Raw genomic sequence first — 21,615 nt, forward strand, 5'->3', positions numbered from 1 at the left:
CAAAAGGAATTCCAAATCTTTCCGATTTTTTACTTTCCACTGTTTTTTTGCTAAAATTTATTCAATTTTTCTATGCATAATTCAATTGGTCCAAACAAAAATTTAAATACTCGAATCTCTCCTATAAATATCGAACTAAAAACAAAATCATATTAAACATAATCATTTGTGCCAGTCTCCCTATAATAAGTTCGAGTAATATAGTTCTTCACATCATAATTATAATTTAGCAGTAATTGGTACATATTTCTTTTTAAAATCTCCATACGAACCTCTTGATATTGAAATTGAAAATAATGATTTTTAAAGTAACTTGGGCCTCCAGAAGCAGTACTTGGGCTGGGCTCCAGAAATGTAGTGAATACGGTCCATTTAGATACACATTGAATTCGGCCTTTTAAAGGGCACCACGTGGTTAAAATGTAATTTGGGCTGAGATCCAAAATAATGGGCCTATCAAGCCCAAAAAGGTGGCGAATACGGCCCATTTTACAACACATTGAATTCGGACTTTTAAAGGGCACCACCACGTGCGTGAAAAGTAATTTGAGCTGAGATCCAAAAGAATGGGGGACCTGTGAAGGAAAAAAAAATTTAAGAAAATTTAAAATGTTCGACCACAGTGGGAGTCGAACCCACGACCTTTTGATCCGAAGTCAAACGCGCTAATCCACTGCGCTATGCGGTCCTTTTGTTAATGAAATGAATTTACTTTTATAAAACTATTACGAACAAATATTTAATATAAAATAATGAAGACGGAAAGTAAATATGGACTTTGCAAAAAGGAAAAATTTGCCATTCTTCATGGCACCCCTTGATTTCAGGATCGGCCACTTTGCTTTTCATATATTTATGTTATAAAACAAAAAAAAACTTGTCGTTTTTCAAAATTTCAACTCAATATATAAATTAAAGAGTAAAGCACAGAGTTGAAGAGAAAAAAAAAAAAAAAAACAAAACAAATCTGGTCTCAATAGTTTTTTTTTAAAAAAGAATTTGGTCTCTATAATTACAATGAAGTTCAATTTTAATATAATTTAATCTTTTAATAGTTTGATAAAATGTCACAACTAGTTTATATAGTTTAATAAAACATCATAAATAGTCATATGTCATAAAGATTATTTAGGAATATTTTATGAAAATATAGTAACCAAATTCTTTTTTTTTAAAAAAAAAATTATAAAGGCTAAATTTATAATTTAACAAAAAGAAAAGAAGAGGAAATAAAAAGATAAAGGTTGAAAGTTTTAAAAAAATGATTATAAAAAACTAAATAAGGAAAAACACAACCCCATGTCCCATAGCACTCTTGTCAAGAATTAAAGTTTGAGTTAATAAGGTTTTGTTTAGATTAAGAATTAGTGGGTTGTTGTTGAATATTTGGTTTTCTTGACCCCTTTTTTGTTTCATTTACTTACTTATGCTCTCATAATTTAGCCTCCATGCCCTTCTAAATAAATTGCTCCAAAAACTTTCCTCAATTTTTGGTTTGTTTCATTTGTTTGTATCTTAATAACACCTATAAATTAAGATTACAATCTCATTAACTTCCAAATATTACAAAAATATTAATAAGTACATAATGTTTTGTTGTCTAACTAACCTACTTCACTGACCTCAAATAATTTAGCTAACTACCCTTGTTAATCCAATTGTAAATTGATCTTTCTTTATATATTTACTCTTTTAAATTAAATTAAGAACATTATCAAACTACTTTATTTTCAAGAATTTGTACTACTCACTACTTACAACTTTTCACATTGTCACTTTGAACATAATTTTATGGTTAAGATATTGGTGGGAGAAAATAATAGTAAACAACAACATGACAATGTTATGTCGTGGATATACCATAATTAGTTATTAGACATTTATTTTCTACGTCGCAATCAAATTGGTAAAGTACAATGATAAATATAAAAGAAAATAGGGAAAAGGTGAACAACATTTGAGATATATAAAACTTTGTCTAGTTTTATGCAATGTCAGGTTCTACTATAAAAGTTATCACAATAACCTTCATACTCGTGCTACAAATCACCCTTTAAGACGTATGCCCGATAATGACTACTTGATTTTCATGCACCACAATTTGATAGTTTAGAAGTTATAACGAACAAAAAAAAAATTTCGACTCACAAATAGCAGTTGTTAATACAATTTACAATTCTCTCTTCACACGCAAGGTGCCACAAGTAATACCAAAATGTCACTCCAAAAAAATCTAGCAAAAAATTAGATGTTTAGCGTCATGACTTAAACCTTATTATCAATAATGTTGAGTAGGATTCTACAATGTTGAGTGAATCTAGTTTCTCAACACTAAAAACCTTGTAGTGTTCTTTCATCTAATGCAACAATATCATGATGCTTTTCTGCAATATTTCGGCGCTCTGCTACTTGTTTTTGTTCCATTAATTCTAACATATATTGATGACATTTTTTCTACCTTGCTTTCTATAATTTGTTCATTATTTATATTTTCTTTTAGAAAAAGAAAATCCCACGAATTCTAAATTTATTTAAAATGATTTTGGATGCATTGATCCCTGTGGAATAGGGGGAAGAAAAGTTACCAACCAAAAATAGTTATTCAAGAGAACCTAAACAAAGGAAAACAAGTCAAAATTTTGACTCAACCTTGACCTATGTGACAGTTAAGATTGGCTATAAGTGAATTTCTTCTCTTTTTTTTTCTTCCAAAAATTAGGTTTTTAAAGTCCACACTTGGGATTTGTGAAACAATATCCACTAAACAATTGTCATTATTTATTATGTAAAAAAATAAGACCATATAATAAACACCACTCTATGTCATTCATGTTACTAGAAGTGGTAGTAATCATTTCAAATCAAAGATGATATAAACTTCTTTTTTTTTTTTTTCCAAACCCACCCCCCAACAAAAATAATTACATTAAAAAAACTCCCAAAAAAAAAAAAATTCAAAGGACCCCATTACTCACATAACTTCAAATTAAGTAATTATCACCAATTCTTTCTCATGGGTCCCTCCCTTCTTCTTCTACTTCTTACTCCCTCCTTTTCTCTCTTTGCTTAAAAGCAAATTGGTTGCTCTCATTTCATCACAACATTTAATTCCTCTTACAATTCTAAGAAAGTGTCATTTCAATCCACAACATGAAAAAACTAGACCTTTTTTGCAAATCTAGAGCTTCCACGGCGGTTCGTTCAAGTTTTGGCCGCCGTCCGGTTGCCGGAGATGCCCACTCCGGCGATCGGAGAAAAGGGCAGCTTCATTTTGAGAATCACAGAAAGAGTACGAGCTGTTCCACTGTGAATCGAAAGGAACTTAATGATTTACGAAGAAAAAGCTGTGCTGATGTTGATGATTTGAAGAGCCCTGTTTCTGGTTCCTCTGCTCGCTATCTTTTGGGTGATTCGCCGTTCCTTGACTGGTTTCCGGCGGTATCTGGCGAGGATTTTCCGGCGCCGATGCCGGAGAAGAGGAAGATAATAAGCAATAGTTCAGAGAAATCTTGTTCGTTGAGTCGGTCATTGACTGTCCATGAATATCGTGGCCTCAAATCTCCTTCCTCTGTTCTTGAATCCCCTGTTTTAAAAACATCTTCTTTGACTCACTCTCGTGATCAGGTTCTCTTGTAATGAGCAATTTTTTTTTTCTTTAAACCTTCTTCTCTGTTCTTGAAATCAAAAGTGCTAAGTTTTTTGTTATTGATCTTCATTTCATAGGTGGTGGTTCTGAAGGTTTCACTGAACTGCAAAGGCTGCGAAAAGAAGGTGAAAAAGCATATCTCAAAGATGGAAGGTGAAGTTTTTGCACATTTCGAAGCTAGAAAGTTATTGATTTTTTTTGGAGTAAATATCACTTGTATCCATTAAAAACTTATTTTGCTAAGTGTGCTAATTTAATTTATTTATTTTAGGTTTCAATGGGTGGAAAATTTATGACTTGTGATTTGAGTTAATTAAACTCTTAAATTTTCATAAATCAATCGATCTAAATTCTTCTTTGTCATCACTTTTGAAAATCAAACATGTATTAATTCTTACATGCATATAGATTTCTTCAAATATTGGTTTCATAAAATGGATAATTAGTATATGAATGATTCTCAAAGAAATTATGACTAACAGTCTAAATTGATCCATTAATAAAAGTTTAGGAATTTAATTGATATAATTATAAGTTTCACATGAGATTTTCTTAAAATGAACGTAATGGAAGGTGTAAGTTTAAGGTTTAAATTGATGTATTTATTAGTTAAAGTGATATAACTATAGTTTAAAGGATATATATATANATAGTAATTAGAAGTATGAATTTATGAAAATAATGTTGATGATCATGCAGGGGTGACCTCATATAGTGTGGATTTCACAACAAAAAAAGTGACCATAATTGGAGATTTAACCCCTTTTGATGTCTTGGCCAGTGTGTCAAAAGTGAAGTATGCTCAGTTTTGGCAATCACCAAATTCTTCTTCATCTTCAACTCCACAATCATCCTCCTCCTCATCATCATCATCAACATTTTGATTAATGAAAAGCAAATATTTTGCTACAAAAATCCCATTTGGGGTTTACTTGTATTATGCAGAAAGGTTGCAGAATCCATGGGGTTTTTTATTTTCCTTCTTTTTTGGGTGTAAATCTTGCTGTTTTTCTGAGGGAGTTGTAGTAGTAGTACTTTTGCATTTCCCTATGGTCTAGTTTGGGAAATAAATGAAAAGACTCGTCTCGTCTCGTCTCACTGTTTTTGAGATCAAATCTCAATGCATTAGAGTAAATAATCCTTCGATGCAGGTTTGAAATCTACAATGTGATCATGATCGTTCATTCTTTTATAAGATTTTTGAATCTACGTTCAACCGTTTCTTGTTCGTAATAATTTTTTACGAACATGATTATGTTTGAGCAGAGGTTTGTAGTGGGAGAGGACATGGAGTTTGAAACGTGGAAGAGAAAACATCATTAAAACTTTCCAACAGTTAGAAATTAAATGCATGCGGTAGGCAGTGGTGGGTGGGCACTCAAAAGGAAGAAAGTTGCCTTTTGTAACACTTCTCTTTTTCCTGTCTGATGGATTGTCTTGCCCACTTAACTAACAACATTCACAGTATCTCTATTTGGAAATATCCAATGCTTCTTTTTACCATGGGGTTAATAAAACAGTAACCTTTTCACTTTATGAAAAAAAAAATTATATTATAATTCTGATACCATGTTTGAATAACTGCTTTAATTTTGATCTTTTAGCCAATTTTAATATGTCCGATGCATCAACCAACTCCCTCGTAACACGTTCTATAAATCCACATATTTGAATGACTAAAACAAAGACCTACTAACGAATTAAGCTCTACCAATAACTAGGAGAATGAACATACTCGTGAGTATGAATCTATTCGATTTTTTTAATAATTTCAAATCCGACGATAGTTTATCTAATTTGTTTCAATAGATTACATCAGAGAAATATATTACATTTTTCTATAATATAAAATTGAAATTTTTAGTTTGTCTCGTTCTTTTGGATAGATTTTCCAACTATCAATTCTAATAACAAAAACTATTTTCAACGAAATATTTTATCACCAATGAGTGGACAGTGGGATTCAAATCGACTTTCCTTTTAAAGAGGCATAGATGTTTTAACCATAGGACTAGGGAAGAATTCGAAGAAAAGGAAGAAAAATAAAGGAGAAAAGGTTTTGACATAACTTTGGGCAAAGACAACCACCAACCCCTAGTGAAGATAACCCTCAGAAGAGAGGTGGGTCTGATGTGAACAGCATATTTGGAGAGTGCTCTTTTACTTTAAGTGTATCATTGTGAAGAAGAGCCATGGTGAACCAGACAAGGACAACAAGGTGGAGCTTTTGCTCCCAAGTCTTTTTCAACTTCTCCAATGGTGGGTCATCTTCCTCTCTCTGATTTCTCTAACCCTATCTTCGCTTAAAAATTTATCATAATCTTCCACACAGAGGCGACAAGAGTTTTATTTAATCTTACACATCTCTTTCTTCTTATGAAAATTTTCATAGCTTTGGTATCTTTGATTTCATAACCTAAGGCAGCACTAAAGAAGGAAAAAAGAAGATAGAAGAAGCTAAAAACAGTGTCTACTTTTTAGATTCTATATTGGTTTGATTTGAGAAATATGGTCATTTGGTTCAGCCCACCATCCGAAATGAATACCCTTTTCCCCTCTGTAGCAACTAGAAATAAGCAAGAACCAAATTGCAAATTAATATTTAGATTCATCATCATTGTCTACAGAAGTCTCCTACTCATCAAGATAGTTTACAGATAAAGCAACCAGCAAAAGCTAGTAACGTTGCAGTCCATGTACTGACCTTCACACTCCACTAAAGAATCAAAAATTGAGGTTGCCATTTTATAGTTCAACCTACGAGGAGTTCCTTCTTCTCATTCATAAATTACAAATTTTGCATTCGTACCAGATGCCTGAGACAGCAAACAAAATGCAATTGGCATAACGAAATTAAGCAAGTTGTCCAGATTCTAATTCTATGATAAGCTTATCAAATAGTTACCAAACAAGATGTGTTATGACAAAAACAAAATCGACAAGCAGAGAAAACGTAAATAGTAAAGAATGACACAGAGATTTATGTGGTTTGCTAACAGTGTCTTAACTACATTCACAAGTGGAGGGAAAGAAGCAATTTTATTATTTGAGGGGAATATTGGAAAATACAAATACAGAGGCGCCAATGAGATTAGTGGGTTTATATATGACACATCGCTAAACCCTAGGCCCAAAATCATAAATTACATATAATCTATATACAATTTAGGTTTCAGGAGCGTTGCCCCTGAACCCCGACTCGATCGGACAGCAAGGCTCCATCAAGCACCAAATAATAGATTCAAGACATTCCAACAAGATAAAATTTCTTTTCTTAGATAAACTGGTTAAAAAACGAGAACAAGCAGCTTCTTGCGTTAAATAAAATGTAAACAGAACACTTTGCAGATGTGCTCAATGATGCGTGTGCATAAAGGAACATACCATGGACGAGTGTTTTAATATTGAAGCTTGGCAGACATTGCTTCCTGCATCTCGGGAAAGCTGAAGCCTCACGTGTGGAACACTCTTCCAACTCTCGCCTAGGGCAGGTTTTGAAGTACCTCTATCTCCACCCACAGTGTGATTTGTTACCTTTGGCATTACAATTACAAGTTACTGGAAGTCAACAAAAAGTCCATTTAATTCATTTTTTATTAGTTAGAATTAAAAGCATCATAATGATTATCTCTGAGCGGGGGGGGGGGCGGTGGGGGGGGGGGGGGGGTGGTGCTTGTTCTATTTCACACCAAGAGACAAGGAATCAAGTGATGAGAAGAGAGAGCAGAAGTTTAGGACAAATTACTAAGATCAAAAAGGGTTAAGAAACAGTTACTGTTGAAAAAAGCCATATATGTAATTGAAGAACCTTCAAGTAAGAAATTACCAGTACTGCTATATTATGTTCATGAGCTATTTTCTTCAGTAGTGTTCCAGCAGATATCATCAAAGCATGTCCTGTATATACTCATCAAGTATGAATCTTTATTTCTATTGTGTACAGAAGACTAAGACATGAAGTTCTTACAGATTAATGCATCTACTTCAACATTTAATTAATAACTATCTTTTTAAAACCATAGAATTGAACATAAAAGTGTAATGAAATCTGAAATGACAACCCAAGCAAACAAAGAAAACTAATGTCCAAGTTCGAGTCACTTGGTATATGCCAACAATTATCAATGTCATAAATAAACCTTCAGAAATATCTCGTCTAAGCACATGTATGTGTTACACAAACTTTCTTTCCAGAATGATATGCCATATCTTTGTATTGTCTGAACTCTGAAGAAGCTAGAAATTGCACATGTACTTCCAATCGAGGTCGACAAATTGTGCATATATAAAGGATATATATTTACATCCAACCTTGCATACCCTGTGAACCACTTCCACCAAGGATGGGTGTAACAAGCGAAGAAATTGAATCTACAATCAGTAACTGCACTCTCTGATGCCCTTTGCACATCTGATATGGTTTTAGTTTGTTAATTGGCATTTAAAAAATTACACCGGGTCAAACTCACCACTTAAGATTCATAATGATAATGTGAACCTGGGATCTCAAATTGAATTCCAGCTGATGCAAGGCATCAAACATTGTGAAAATGTTGAACACAGAGTGACATGAAATACTGCTCAATACTTGTTGAAGCATGCTCTGTTCAGTCTATGAAATGGATTCAAGAGACAGATCCAGATAAAGTTGGAGCATTCACAAAATACAAATTGGAAGGTGAAAACATAGAGAATATAAGAATAAGTCACAAAAGAGGGAAATGAAGACAACTTTTTATTCCCGTCATTGTTATATAGAATGTCTCAATGTCAATATCAGATCGTTGGCAAACCAGCAGTTTGTTCTGGCTGGCAGCAAGTTTGCAAGTTTGCAACTTAACTAATAAGGCAACCTAAATGATTAATTATGTATAATATTTGTTTGTCTAAGCCTTCAACAATTTCATAACACAATGGTATATCTTTTAAACCAAAGAAAAGGTTAAAGGACCAAATACTTGCATACCCTACTATTTATAACCTGTGTCCATTACAACAAAAACGATCATTGCTAGCCTGCACAATCATTTCCTTCGTGATGAGAAGAGGTTATAAATAAAAGGGTGCAGTGTGCAAGTATTTGATCCCTAAACCTTCTCCTGTTTAAATGGTACACCATCATATCATATTTAGGAGAAAACAAATATACAAGATTGTATTTCTTAAGTTGCTGAATTTGTTGAACATCTGCCTCTGAATGGCTTGACTTGTTGACGGCCCTAAACTGCTAATTTGGGACGACATTTTATGAGATTCCATATAACAATGGCCGAAGGTAACCGATCACCATTATAATTTTGGTAGTTGAAGTGGTGGTCACTACATAACTTCAACTCAAAGAGATCTGTTATTTCCAATCTTAAAGAACAAAAAGTCCAACAGGCACACGAATTTTAGTTACCCGATCCAAAGCAGTTCCGGGCTTCCAATTAACAAAGCCTGAGATGCGTTGGGGTGAAAAGGAATTCCCCGAGTCCAAGTAGAAAACCTTAGCCTTGTAGTTCGTTGACACATTTGAAGCAGCTCGCAGACAAACCTTCCCATAAATTAAAATTTTCAAACATATCATGTACAGTTTACCACCGGCAAGTTAAACAGGCCGAGAGAAATAAAACCAATTATTGAAATCAAGTTCCTAACCCATAAATCCAGTGCTTGAATAATTAAATTAAACTTTGGAAATAGCGTTCAAGTAGAATCATAGCAATCACCTTCAAAGGCAAAAATCATCACAGCCAAAATAGGCCCAACTAGCTACCTGAGTTTTACCAGAAGACGATGGCCCAACAATTTCAGTCAACTGTCCCTCGCGTAGCCCACCTCCAAGCAAAACATCAATCCTGTCATAAACTTCATTAAGTAAACGGGTGAGTAATTGAGCCTCAAAGTTCATGAAAATACCCTTCAAAGCCAGTTGACAGAATATGCTTGTTTTCTCGAGCATCCTCCAAAAGCTCCAAACCGTTCATCCATGGCTGTCGCTCAGCAGCATCAATTATTGAAAGGATTTGGGTAATCCCCTGTTACACTCATACAAGATATGGGAAGTTGAGTACAGTGAATGGTAAATAAGAGAATGGAAACTGTAAGGAAGATTTTCACCTGCTTCAATTTCTCTGATGCAGGCTGTTGCTCTGCAAAAGCAGCTAAAGCGTATAGATCATGGATGAGGAAATCCTCCACTGGCAGCAAAATCAAAATGATGGGGTTACAGTGAAACTGAATCAAAATCAAATGGGAAGAAGAAGAAGAAAGTACCAGTGAAAATGCCGTGTGAAGCACAAAAGGTCTGGAAATTAGAGTCAATGAGTGGGCAGACCTGCTCCAGAGACTTCAATGGCGCCATTTTCTTTTTCGCGCTCCGAAGATTTTAGGGCTGCGTTTCATTCGAATCAGTTCATGGCAAAACTACGTCGTTTTTAACTTTCGAAATTTGATAAAAAAAAATTAAAAAAAAATGTGCCATTACATTTTACGGAAATTAAAATTGACCCTTTAAAAAATTACGCGTGTGTGTGTTTTTTTTTTTTTTACTATGAAGATGATGGAAGGTTAAAATACTTTTATATCCTTACGGGCAATTTGGCCATAGACTTTTTAAAATTGGGGTAAATAATCGAGTAGTACCATCTTTTCGTCTATTTATATTTTTCAGTGAGAAATTTTATCTTTTCATATATTTTTATTTTTCACATCTATAAAATAACTTCATCTTTCTCTTTTAATTTATTTTTCATGATTATCGAAAAACTTCATTTTAAACTCTACGTCTCAAACATAAACTTATTAACTTCAATATGTTAACCTCAAACTTATTAATTCTACGTGTCTAAAATCCTTCTTACTTTCTTCAAATTTTCACCAATCTTTTCCACTAAAATGTGTTTTTTTCCCTCTATTTCTAAGAAAATCGAATAAAAACTCTATAAAAAAAATGTTGTCTTCGTTTTTTGTTGATACAATATTTTGGTAAGATTTTTTTTTAAAAAAAATGATAAGAATTATAAAAGAAAAAGAATTTATAATGATTTTTTAATTAAAAAAACTTATTTCCTTAGACCTCATTTCGTAACCATGTGGCTTTTAATTTTTTGTTTTTAAAAATTAAGCCAAGTGTTCATGGGTTGGGTTGGGTTGAGTTGAAATACTTTTTAGATCCAACCCAATTATTCGGTTTGTAAATTTCTTCAAACCAAATAACTCTTATTAAAAAATGAACCCAACCCAACTCAACGATGAAATATTTGGGTTGGGTTGGTTCGGGTTAATCGGATCATTTATTTAAAATTTTGTTCTAAAAAGAAGCAGAACGTAAATATGTAAAAATCTAATTTAATTATTTTCGTATATTGAATTAAGATTAACAACTCAATTTTCAATTTATATAGTGAAAAATTTCTTTCTAAAGTGCAAAGAAACCACTTTTAAAAGTTATTGAAGAAATTATTCAAAAAAATATTAGAATTAAATAAAATTAAAATCAAGATATGTATAAATAATTGTGTTATAAATAACAAAAAAATATTTTAAAGTTAATAATAAATTCGGGTTGGTTTGAATTATATTAGGTGAACTCATGAACCAACCCATCCCATAAAATTTTCATTTATTTGAACCCAACCCAATCCAACCGCACGGTTTGGGTTGGGTTGATTGGTTTTTTTGGGTCATCGGGTTTTTTTAACACCCCTACTACACACTACTTCCACCTCCCAATTTTTTCATTTATTTTTCTATTTTTTTACCAATGGTTTAAAAAATGTTTAAATCTTATTTGGGTCTCTAATCTTGGAGTAATATTCTATTTTGGTCCCTAAACTTTTAAAAATATTTGTTTTAGTTCCTGAATTTTGAATATTGTTTTGTTTTGGTTCCCGAACTTTTAAAAATGTTTGTTTTAGTCCCTGGAATTTTAAAAAGTGTTTATTTTGATTCATGCAATGTGTATTTAGGTTTAACCCTTGAGTAATATTCCATTATGGTCCCTAGACTTTTAAAAATGTTTGTTTTAGTCCATGAACTTTGAATATTGTTTTGTTTTGGTTTCCAACATTTTAAAAATGTTTATTTTAGTCCCTGAATTTTAAAAAGTTCTTATTTTGATTCCTGCAATATTAAGATTTTGTTAACTCTTGAACAAAATAAACGAGGTGTATTGTATTTTTTGATGACTAGACCACCAAATATATTAGCTAAAAAAATCTAGAGTTTCAATTTTGAATAAGGTGGTAAAGTGGGAGAATTTAAAAAATATTGTTAGTTCAAAATTTTAGTGGCCATGTATTTTGACGTGTTGGATGTTGGCATTTTACTTCACATTCAAGTTGCTCAATACATCTAGAGCCTAGTCATTTAAAAATACAAGCTTTCTCTCACATTTCTATTGAATGGTTAACATAATTTTAATAGTATGGACTAAAATAAATACTTTTTAAAAGTTTAGGTACTAAAACGAATATTTTTGAAAGTTTAGGGATCAAAATAGAATAAGATTCAAAGTTTAGGGATCAAAATAGAATAAGATTCAAAGTTTAAGAACTAAATTAGGATTTAAATCTTTTAAAAACAAAGCCAAATTTTGAAAACTAAAAAAATAGTAGCTTTTAAAATTTGTTTTTGAGTTTTGAAATTTGGCTAACAATTCAACTATTGCACTTAAAAAAGTTACAAATCATTGTAAGAAAGTAGCTTTAAGTACTGTTTTTAATACGTTCGTAAACTATCAATTTAGTTATTTATACCAATGACTTAATATGTTATGTGTTAATGTTAAATGGGCTGAATTTTGAAAACAATGAATTTAACATTTTCTTATGTCACATACCACTTACATCATGTTTGCTACTTTCTTTGTCCTTGATACATGCCTTAAAATGAATGTTTTTGGACTTTTATTTGTGCACTTTTACATGGAAAAGTGGATTTTTGCATATGTTTCCTCCTAAATTTAGTCCTAATTAGTTCAAATGAGCTTATGAGGGTTTGATTGAGCTTAAAAGATGTTGTTTACTAAGTTGGAGTTGTTTTTGTGGATTTTGGTAGAAGATTGAGGTCAGATTGCAGATTTTTTTTTTTTACTAATATGGTTACATCACTAGATCTACTACGGCCGCATCAGTGAGCTATAATTTTCCAAAGCTCAACCCAGTCAAAGGTGGTTGCAATTTTCACGCTCCAAGCTATTAGGCAATCACAATTGCGACTTGAAACCCTTAAACCATGGATTTCAACCCCCTTCAACTGATTTAGGGCCTATATAAAGAGGAGAAGCCCTTCATTTCGAGACACAATTCTCCACCTCCAAATTCATCACTCCCCTTTTACAGTTCCTGCCATTTTTATCAGTCCCCTTGGATATCTTCTCAACTTCTTAAGTCAGTAGCTTCGAGAATGAAAGTTCCTCTTAAGCGTAGCGGCTCTAGGTCATCTCATCCCTTGAAAAGCGTGTGGTAAGGAATGATTCTTCCTTGAAAAAGAGGAATCAACCTAGGGAAAAACTAAGGAATTGCCTCAAGATTCCTTGATTTGTATTTTCCAACGTTCTCCTATTTATTTATTTCTTGTAGTTCCTTTATTTTCATTCTACCAATCGAACTATTTATTGTAGCTATGATTTATGATCTAATAAAGTTTATTATTTTATCATTTGTCATGAGTTAAATCTTCCTAGGGGTTTAGCAATGTGAATGCTCTAAGGTTCTTATGACTTAAGTAACGTAGTGTTTTATACCACTTTGTTTTACCCATTCTCTTTGTGGAGTTTAAAGATAAAATCGGTAAGTTAAGCTGGCCACTTAATTTAATTATCTAGCGGAGCTCTGATGCTGAGAAGGTTAAAGTGTAAGCGGATGTCACACAGGAATATGGGACCTCAAGCATAGAAATAAGATTGTCACGTCATCTAAAAAGTAAAGGACACCATAGGATAAAGAAACTGAACTTGAGTTAATCTAAGATCTAGTTAACCATGGAAATATTAGACATTAGTTGCTTAGACCTCCCAAAAGAACTTGACACTGTTGGAGTTGATATCTTAAATCTCGTGGATCCTATAGTTTATGATTGTAATGTACAAATATTTCATTTATTTAATAAAATATGAGATGCTTTATTTGACATTTAGCAGCATTAACTCACAAACCAATAAACTAACATCCAAGGTTATGTTCTATAACTTAAACATGTATGTAGAGACATACAGGTAGATCATGTTTAAGTGATAACCTAAATGGTCTATAGTAAATAGATAAGGTTGAGTACCTTATTCTGGTGATACTACGAATACAACCCATTTTGTAGATGTTACAATTATTGTAAAGTGCTATAATTGATCTGATTCTGATCACTCATGTGGAGACATGTGAGCGGGACTATTCTATACAGAGGGGTTTGTATAATACCGGACCACAAAATGACTAGTCTCATTATATAACACCGTTCATAAAAGAGACTTACATTTCACCAGGATAACCATAAGTGACATGACCTAAATCATGAATGAGTTGTGAACTTCTGCCTATGATGGCGGTCATTTGATTTGTATGGGTGAGAGTGGTCAAATCCCTTACTCAATAAGCTTACCATTTTGAGGATTCATCTGATTGGGAGTTGGGAACACAACTATACAAGACAGAATTCACTTATTTTCTAACGTATGGGTAAGTTGATAAATTGTTCCCTTAAGGACTGATTCCGAGGCTTGAACAATGTGACGCCAAACCCTCTCTTACCCCGAAAGAGTTTTGGTCATAATTGGACTATGACTTATTATTCATTAGAGGGATCAGTGGTACTTAAGGAGTTAGACTCCCGTACACTCCTAGGCTTGTATTTTTATCTTTCTCATGCATTGAGGACAATGTATATTTTTAAGTTTGGGGTGAGTTCGTACTTTTATATTGTTTGTTGTCATCATGCTATGCATGCTAATGTGGTTTTCTTGATAATATGCATGTTATTTTTTGTGAAATTGGAGAAAATTTTAAAACTTTTTATTGAGATTTGAGAAGATGATGAGAGTTCTTTGTTGTGTATTATTGACGTTGATTGTCCATGATGAGACTTGAATATGCATGATTTGATGCTTTATTGTGAAAATATGATAGCAATATCTTGAGTATAATCTATTTATGTCCTTCTTTGAGTCTCCCATATCATTAGCACGTAGTCACTTTGTTTAGAAACGTTGACTAAAAGTAGAATCATGTTAAGTGTATTTGGTTGTCACCTCGAAAGACCCCATGGTTTAAAGTGTTGATGTACATGATGATTTGTAATGTTAGACTAAGAGGAAAAGAAAAGAATATTACGTTTGCCTCTGAAAAAACAACACTCATGTGCTTAAAGGAAAAATCTTTTTATTGTTTAAATTTGTAATGTGCATGCATGGATAGGGTAAAAAGAGCTACCTTTGCTGTGATAAGTTAAGATGCTTGGGAATTATTTAGGTACGATTCCTTGCAGTACATGTGTGAAAGTTAGGGCCCCTAGGTAAAAGAATGCAACTTTAGGGTCCTTTGTTGTTAGTATTAAGGCACCTTAGTGGACATATTACTTTCTTAAAATGTGGATGCTCGATGATTGGTGCATGAGCCAGGGTAGAGGGAAATTGGAGAAGCTTTCTTGAACCCAACTATTAGTTCACGTGTTTTAAATTGAATATGGCTTGCGAACACACACATGGGAGATAATTGATTTAGCCATGAACGATGATAACAATTGACTTGCTTGACTATTTATATGTAGGTCTCTATTTGGCTATTCTCTAAGGCATGAGTCATTAACACACTAATATAGAACTTCTTTATGATCTCGTCTTATCTTTGCTCGGGACTAGTAAAGTCTTAAGTTTGGGGTGGTGAAACGCACATAAAATGTGTGTTATTTGCCTTATTGGAGCTTGCCGGGGGGGGTTCAATCGTCTTTACAACCTACAACAAGTTTGTCTTCTATCATTTTTTTTCCAGAGGGTGATGATGATTTTTTTTTTTTCAATATGTCACTTGTGTTCCAAAATTCGTATTAAAATATCTGAGGTCGGATTAAAGTTCATGTTTTCCCATTTTCACTTTAGTTAATTCACTATCTGTTCTTGTTTCTATGTTGTACGTTGATCTGTATTATTAAAAAACATATACATCTAAATCATCTTGTTTTTGTTTCAGTTCATTGGTGATCTATTTTTGTTTTGATTTAGTAATTGATCCTTTTTTTTTTTTTGTTTTCTGAATCATATATTGAAGTTGATGTTGAATATTTATTGGAGCTGGAATTTCCTTTTTTTAGTAATTATGATTTTTTTGTTTTTGTTTTGGAATTAAAATATATTTGTTTTGATTGTTCTGCTTTCAATATGTGGATTTTGTTTATTGGAGTTGGATTTCTTCAAATGAAAGAGTAAAATCATATCCCTAAGGCTTATGGGATTTTTTTTTTTTTTTGGCAATTTTGTGTGATATATTATATTTTAGTTAATGCAATATTCATTGAAAAATATTTAATAATATGCTCAACCACCCATTTAATATTGGCTTGACCCTATCTGCTTTAGTTAATCCTGATTTCACACTTTTGATCAATCAACATTTATCAAATTTGAAAAACCTAAAGGCTTGGCCCCGCACCGTTTGGAGTTGTTTTTTGTTTAATGGACTCACCATCTAAAATTAATGAGGTTAGCTGCCCTTAAGTGCATCCAACTCCCCCGACCAACCACATTTAAGTATCCCTTCTATTTATACATGTCTTCCTCCTCCACATTTTCTCGAGAAATCTCTATTGCCTCCTCTGATACACGTTGTTGGTGAGTCCTTCCCATCTTCCCTTCTGTTTTTTTTATCCTCACTTCCGACTTCAATCATTTGGATGTTTTGCCTTTTGTAATATTTTTGTTCCCCCTCCCCCTCGTAATTTCTCAATGTTTTTACATTCATACAAGGGTGGTTACGAGTCGAACGATTGTGCTAAAAGAGATACACTTTCATTCCATTCTTTTATAATAAATCAGATATTTTATTAATGTGGTTTATTACTTTTGTTAGATTACATCTCTGATCTACCTCCATCCATTCTTGGTGTTTTAACTTCTTATCACTCTGAACCTAATCAAAACGTAAGTTATAGTATGTTTAATTCTCATTTCATTTGCATTTACCTTCATCCTAATCTAAATATACTTTGTTTTCTTTCTTGTAAGGTCCAAACTAATTAAACACTTCCACTAAACATTTCAACATTCCATTCCGAATTAGTTTGAGGTTCATTGCTTTATATTCAGAGTAAATTTTTTCATCATCCAATATCTATCTATAAATTTTGGTGAACTATATATAATGGGTTGCGATTGTGGGTCATTGCTATTTATATCTATTTATTTTCACATGTACTTAGACATTATTGAGGACCTTATTATTAAAGGAGATGTAGATAGTTGTTATGTTATACATTATTCAGTGTGAGTATAATATGTTGGGGATTGTGATGGAATACGAGACATATACAGCGGAATAAGGATCTAATTACACTCTAATTGCCTATAATTAAAAGGAAATAAGCATGCAAATGAAAAGAAAAAAAAAAAGGTAAACTAAAAGGGATAATGTACAAAATTTGTAGCTCCCGAAAAATGCTTTTTCTCGCTGAATCTCGACCCGAACTCTATCGAACCACCACTGGAGTTTCCTTGCTATTCTCTGGACTCAGAACCGGGTTGTGAGACCCAGTGAATGAAGGAATGAAAAGAGAAGAAAGGGAGGTTCAAAGTTCATGTGAGAAAAATGGAGTTTTGGTGAGAATTTGGAAACCAAATAAAATATATAAAATTCAACTAGAAGAAGCAAAAAACTTTTTATTTAAAAAAAAAAATACTTCCTTTTATAAAACAATTACATGCATCTAATGCATATAAAAGCTCACCAAAGATCAACACCTCACAAAGCACTAAACCAAAGTGGGCTATGTGTTATTCTATAATGTTTATACATAGTCCACTTAAGTTAGTGGGATTATCCAACAAAAATGTTGGATAATTCCACTAACTCTAGTCAAGGGCAAAATGGTCTTTTTCCATTTGGTCAAAGTCAAACTTTGACTTTCCCTAGCGAAAAAGTCAACCCTTTGACCTTTTACAGTTTTTACCTTGTTGACTAATTTTGACCTCTCGAACATGAATCTGCATTCATATTTTCAAAATTCAAATGACATTTGAATATAAAGTGCCATACAAAAAACTGATAGCGATATTGCATATACTTATCGGTTTTACTCCCTTTTCCTAATTCGAACAATTTGAATTAATCCAACATAATGTTCTAAGTTTAATCCATATGAGCTAGCAGGGGGACCTAATGGACCTACAGATCATGGGCTCCAACAATATGAGATTAACCGGTAAAACTCTTTAACCACATTAATCAACATTTGTTAACTAACGGGTCATTCCACTAAAGTCCCGTACTTGCACTCCCCTCACTGTAGATATATTTTTGTCCATCTGATATAACCATAACTAGTAAGTCAATCTTTCACAGGTTGTTCGTGGTCTTGGCTGGGTCAAAATACCGTTTTACCCCCGAGAACAATTCTTGTTCCTTCAGCCCCACTGAACCTCTAAAGAACAATTGATTTGTGGTCCAACCAACAAATCGAGTCCCTCTCAACCTAGTGAGAGGGTGGGGCTCCTTGTTCTAATTATGAAGTCAGCACTTAAGGGAACAACCTATCTACTATCACTAGAGACAGGTAGGAGTGAAATCCTTCTTGTACCCTATGTCCTCAGCTATTTACTCGGTCTTACCCCTGAAATGGGAGGCTTATTGAGACAGCGTTGTTGAGCTGCTCTCACCCATGCAGATCTAAGGATAATCCTGAATAAACAGGAGTTCATAGTTAGCTCAGGATTGAGATCGAGTTACCTAGGTCATCAAATTTGAATTAGTCAGTTTTATACAGTAAACGGTGTTATAAAGCAAAAGCGACTAAGTCGTGGTCCAGTCTTATACAAACTCATTGCATAGGATGCCCCCACTCACATATCTCTATGTGAACGATTCAGGATCACATCGTTCGTACTAACTACAAAGTAGACCGCATCCATAATATCCCCAAAATAAGGCTCCTAACCTTATCCCTATACAATAGACCATTTTAGGCTATATACTCGAACTTGATTCATGTTTTATGCCATCACATAAAGTTCAAGTCTACATTAAATAGCCTCAGGACCTTAGTTTATTGGATTCAAGATTACAATTTCAATAATAATTTTATCAAAAAACAAAACAGAATATGTTTATCAATTTACAAACTACGAGTTTTAGGACATAAAATCCAACAAACTCCCACTTGGACTAAAAATCCTAGTGGATTATACATAGTTAAATTTACGTGAGGAAAAGAAACATATGAGTATAATAAACATATGAATACAATAAACTAGGGCATATACCCAAAAGTTCTCCCACTTGTTCTAGTTTACAAACTTCGTAGACTTAGACTCTGTAGGTGACCTTCAAACACTTTAGCCGTGAGGGCCTTTGTAAAAGGATCAGCAATGTTTTGCTCAGAAGATATTTGGGTCACTACAACGTCTCCACGATGTACAATCTCCCAGATAAGATGGTATTTGCACTCAATATGCTTGTCGCGCTTATGGCTTTTTGGTTCTCTTGAATTCACAACTGCACCACAATTATCATAATATAGGGTGATAGGCAGATGCATATTTGGAACGACTTCCAAATCTGTCAAGAATTTCCTCAACCATACTACTTCCTTTGCTGCTTCACATGCAGCTACGTATTCAGCTTCCATTGTGGAGTCTGCAATACAGTTTTGCTTCACACTTTTCCACACTAGTACTCCTCCACTCAGAATGAACACTGATCCCGATGTAGAATTTCTTGCATCTTTATCAGTTTGAAAATCAGAGTAAGTGTATCCAGTAAGGATCAAATCCTTAGTACCATACACGAGCATGTAGCTCTTCGTTCTCCTAAGATACTTGAGGATATTTTTAACGACAGTCCAATTATCATATCCAGGATTGAACTGATACCTACTGACTATCCCTACTGCGTAGCATATGTCAGATCTAGTACATAACATTGCATACATCAACCTCTTGAAGTGTCTTAGGACATTGATCCTTTGACAAATGAATTCTATATCTGTGAGGTAACAAACCTCTTTTGGAATTCTGCATCTTATACCTAGATAACATTTTGTCTATATAAGTTGCTTGAGATATGGCTAGTGTTCTGTTCTTGCGGTTTCGAATAATCTAAATCTCGAGAACATACTGCACATTTCCTAAATCTTTCATTTGGAACTGTGTTGCTAGCCATTTCTTGATGTCAGTTAGGTAATCTACTTCATTTCTCAATGAGTAGAATATCGTCAACATATAAAACTAAGAACGCTATAGTAGAATTGACGATCTTCTTGTAAATATAAGGCTCGTCAACATTATGTTCAAAGCCATAAGATTTGATCTTCCAAGATCTAGAAGCTTGTTTCAAACCATAAATGGATTTTTGAAGCTTACAAACCTTTTGTTCTTGACCCTGTGCAATAAACCCCTCTGGTTGAGCCATATAGATACTCTCCTCAAGATCACCGTTTATAGAGGCTGTCTTGACATCCATCAGCCAAATTTCATAGTCACAAAAGGTTGCAATGGATAAGAGTATTCTAATCGACTTAAGCATGGCAACGGGAGAGAAAGTTTCTTCATAGTTCACTCCCTCTCTCTGGGTATAACCCTTTGCCTCAAGTCGAGCCTTAAAAGTCTGTACTTTACCGGTTTGGTCTCGTTTTCTCTTGTAGATCCACTTACAACCAATTGTTTTTACATCATTTGGTTGATCTACAAGTTCCCAGACAGAATTGAAGTACATATACTCCATTTCGAGGTCCATGGCTTTGACCTACTGATCACGGTCCACATCTTTCATCGCCTGTTTATAGGTCGATGGATCCTCTATGCCATCGTCAGGTATGATGACTTGTGTTTCTGTTAAACCCAATTAATGGTCAAGCTGATGAACAACCCTCCCACTACGTCGAGGCATTCTCAACTCTTTAGAAGGATGTGACTGACCAGATGGACTAGTTTTATCTACTACTTTAGTAGATGAACTAGCTCTATCTGTAGCGTCTTTGGAAATTTCATTCAATACTAGTCTACTGCGAGGTTGATGACTTCTTATGTGGTCTTCCTCTAAGAATGTGATATTTGTCGATACAAATACCTTATTCTCTTAAAGATCGTAAAATAGATCACCTTTTGTTTCTTTTGGATAACCTACAAATAGGCATAGTTTTGAATGACGTTCCAATTTTTTAGGATTTTGTACCAATACGTGTGTCGGACATCCCCAAATCCTAAAGTGACGTAAATCGCCTTTACGTCCTTTCCATATCTCATAAGGTGTTTCTAAAACACTTTTAAAGGGAACATTATTCAAAATATAGACAGCAGTTTCTAATACATGTCCCCAAAAGGAATCAGGTAACTTAGCAAAGCTCATCATTGAGACGAGATCTTTTTTTACTGAAAAGGTCTTTAGAGCACAAGTCACCTTAATGCTCGTCATTCGCCTCTTGTGGACCGAATGAATGTCCAAAGCTTGAGGTTGGATATGAATATTTCTCAGTTTATTTTGATGACCTATTCAAAGGTATGGTCCATATTTTATACTTAATTGCAATCACAAAGTCTGATTCTTGCTTTTTTGAAAAGTTTCAAGAATATTAAAGTTTTGAGGTTGAGAACTAAGTTAGGTTGTAAAAACAATTAAGGACACTACGATCCAGATCGACGGTTGGGCAAAGTACATGGACTTAAGATTCAGGACTATATGATAGACATGGAAGCAAGTCACAAAACTCTCTGCACCTTATATGCCTCACAGCAGAACGGGTATCTTGGAAAGAAGAAACAAAAACCTTGTGGTTGGGCACACGGTTCA

At 33.6% G+C, this 21,615-nt stretch overlaps 2 protein-coding genes and 1 non-coding gene across 4 annotated transcripts; 1 reads left to right on the forward strand and 2 right to left on the reverse strand.

The window, feature by feature from the left end:
• Nucleotides 1-614: 614 nt before the first annotated feature.
• On the reverse strand, nucleotides 615-688 carry TRNAR-UCG. The gene has a single exon. It is a non-coding gene; the product is annotated as a tRNA-Arg (tRNA).
• A 2,324-nt stretch (nucleotides 689-3,012) lies between these two features.
• On the forward strand, nucleotides 3,013-4,809 carry LOC120088549 (protein SODIUM POTASSIUM ROOT DEFECTIVE 2-like). Its single transcript, XM_039045939.1, has 3 exons — nucleotides 3,013-3,624; nucleotides 3,724-3,799; nucleotides 4,346-4,809. The coding sequence occupies exons 1-3, from the start codon at nucleotides 3,151-3,153 to the stop codon at nucleotides 4,528-4,530; spliced, it is 735 nt and encodes a 244-aa protein (XP_038901867.1). The 5' UTR covers nucleotides 3,013-3,150; the 3' UTR covers nucleotides 4,531-4,809.
• A 1,410-nt stretch (nucleotides 4,810-6,219) lies between these two features.
• LOC120088488 (DNA repair protein RAD51 homolog 4) lies at nucleotides 6,220-10,045 on the reverse strand. Of its 2 annotated transcripts, none has more exons than XM_039045830.1 (10): nucleotides 9,905-10,045; nucleotides 9,749-9,828; nucleotides 9,548-9,666; nucleotides 9,405-9,486; nucleotides 9,048-9,182; nucleotides 8,145-8,258; nucleotides 7,967-8,057; nucleotides 7,473-7,543; nucleotides 7,031-7,180; nucleotides 6,220-6,462 (listed from the first exon to the last, which is right to left on the reverse strand). In XM_039045830.1, exons 1-10 carry the CDS (start codon nucleotides 9,990-9,992, stop codon nucleotides 6,424-6,426), a joined length of 969 nt encoding a protein of 322 aa, XP_038901758.1. In that variant the 5' UTR covers nucleotides 9,993-10,045; the 3' UTR covers nucleotides 6,220-6,423. The 2 variants fall into 2 exon arrangements, with proteins under 2 accessions (XP_038901758.1, XP_038901757.1); XM_039045829.1 differs by having other exon boundaries at nucleotides 7,958-8,057.
• Between the last annotated feature and the right edge of the window lie 11,570 nt (nucleotides 10,046-21,615).

Source organism: Benincasa hispida, chromosome 10 (assembly GCF_009727055.1).
Source record: "Benincasa hispida cultivar B227 chromosome 10, ASM972705v1, whole genome shotgun sequence".
Taxonomy (NCBI): Eukaryota; Viridiplantae; Streptophyta; class Magnoliopsida; order Cucurbitales; family Cucurbitaceae; genus Benincasa; species Benincasa hispida.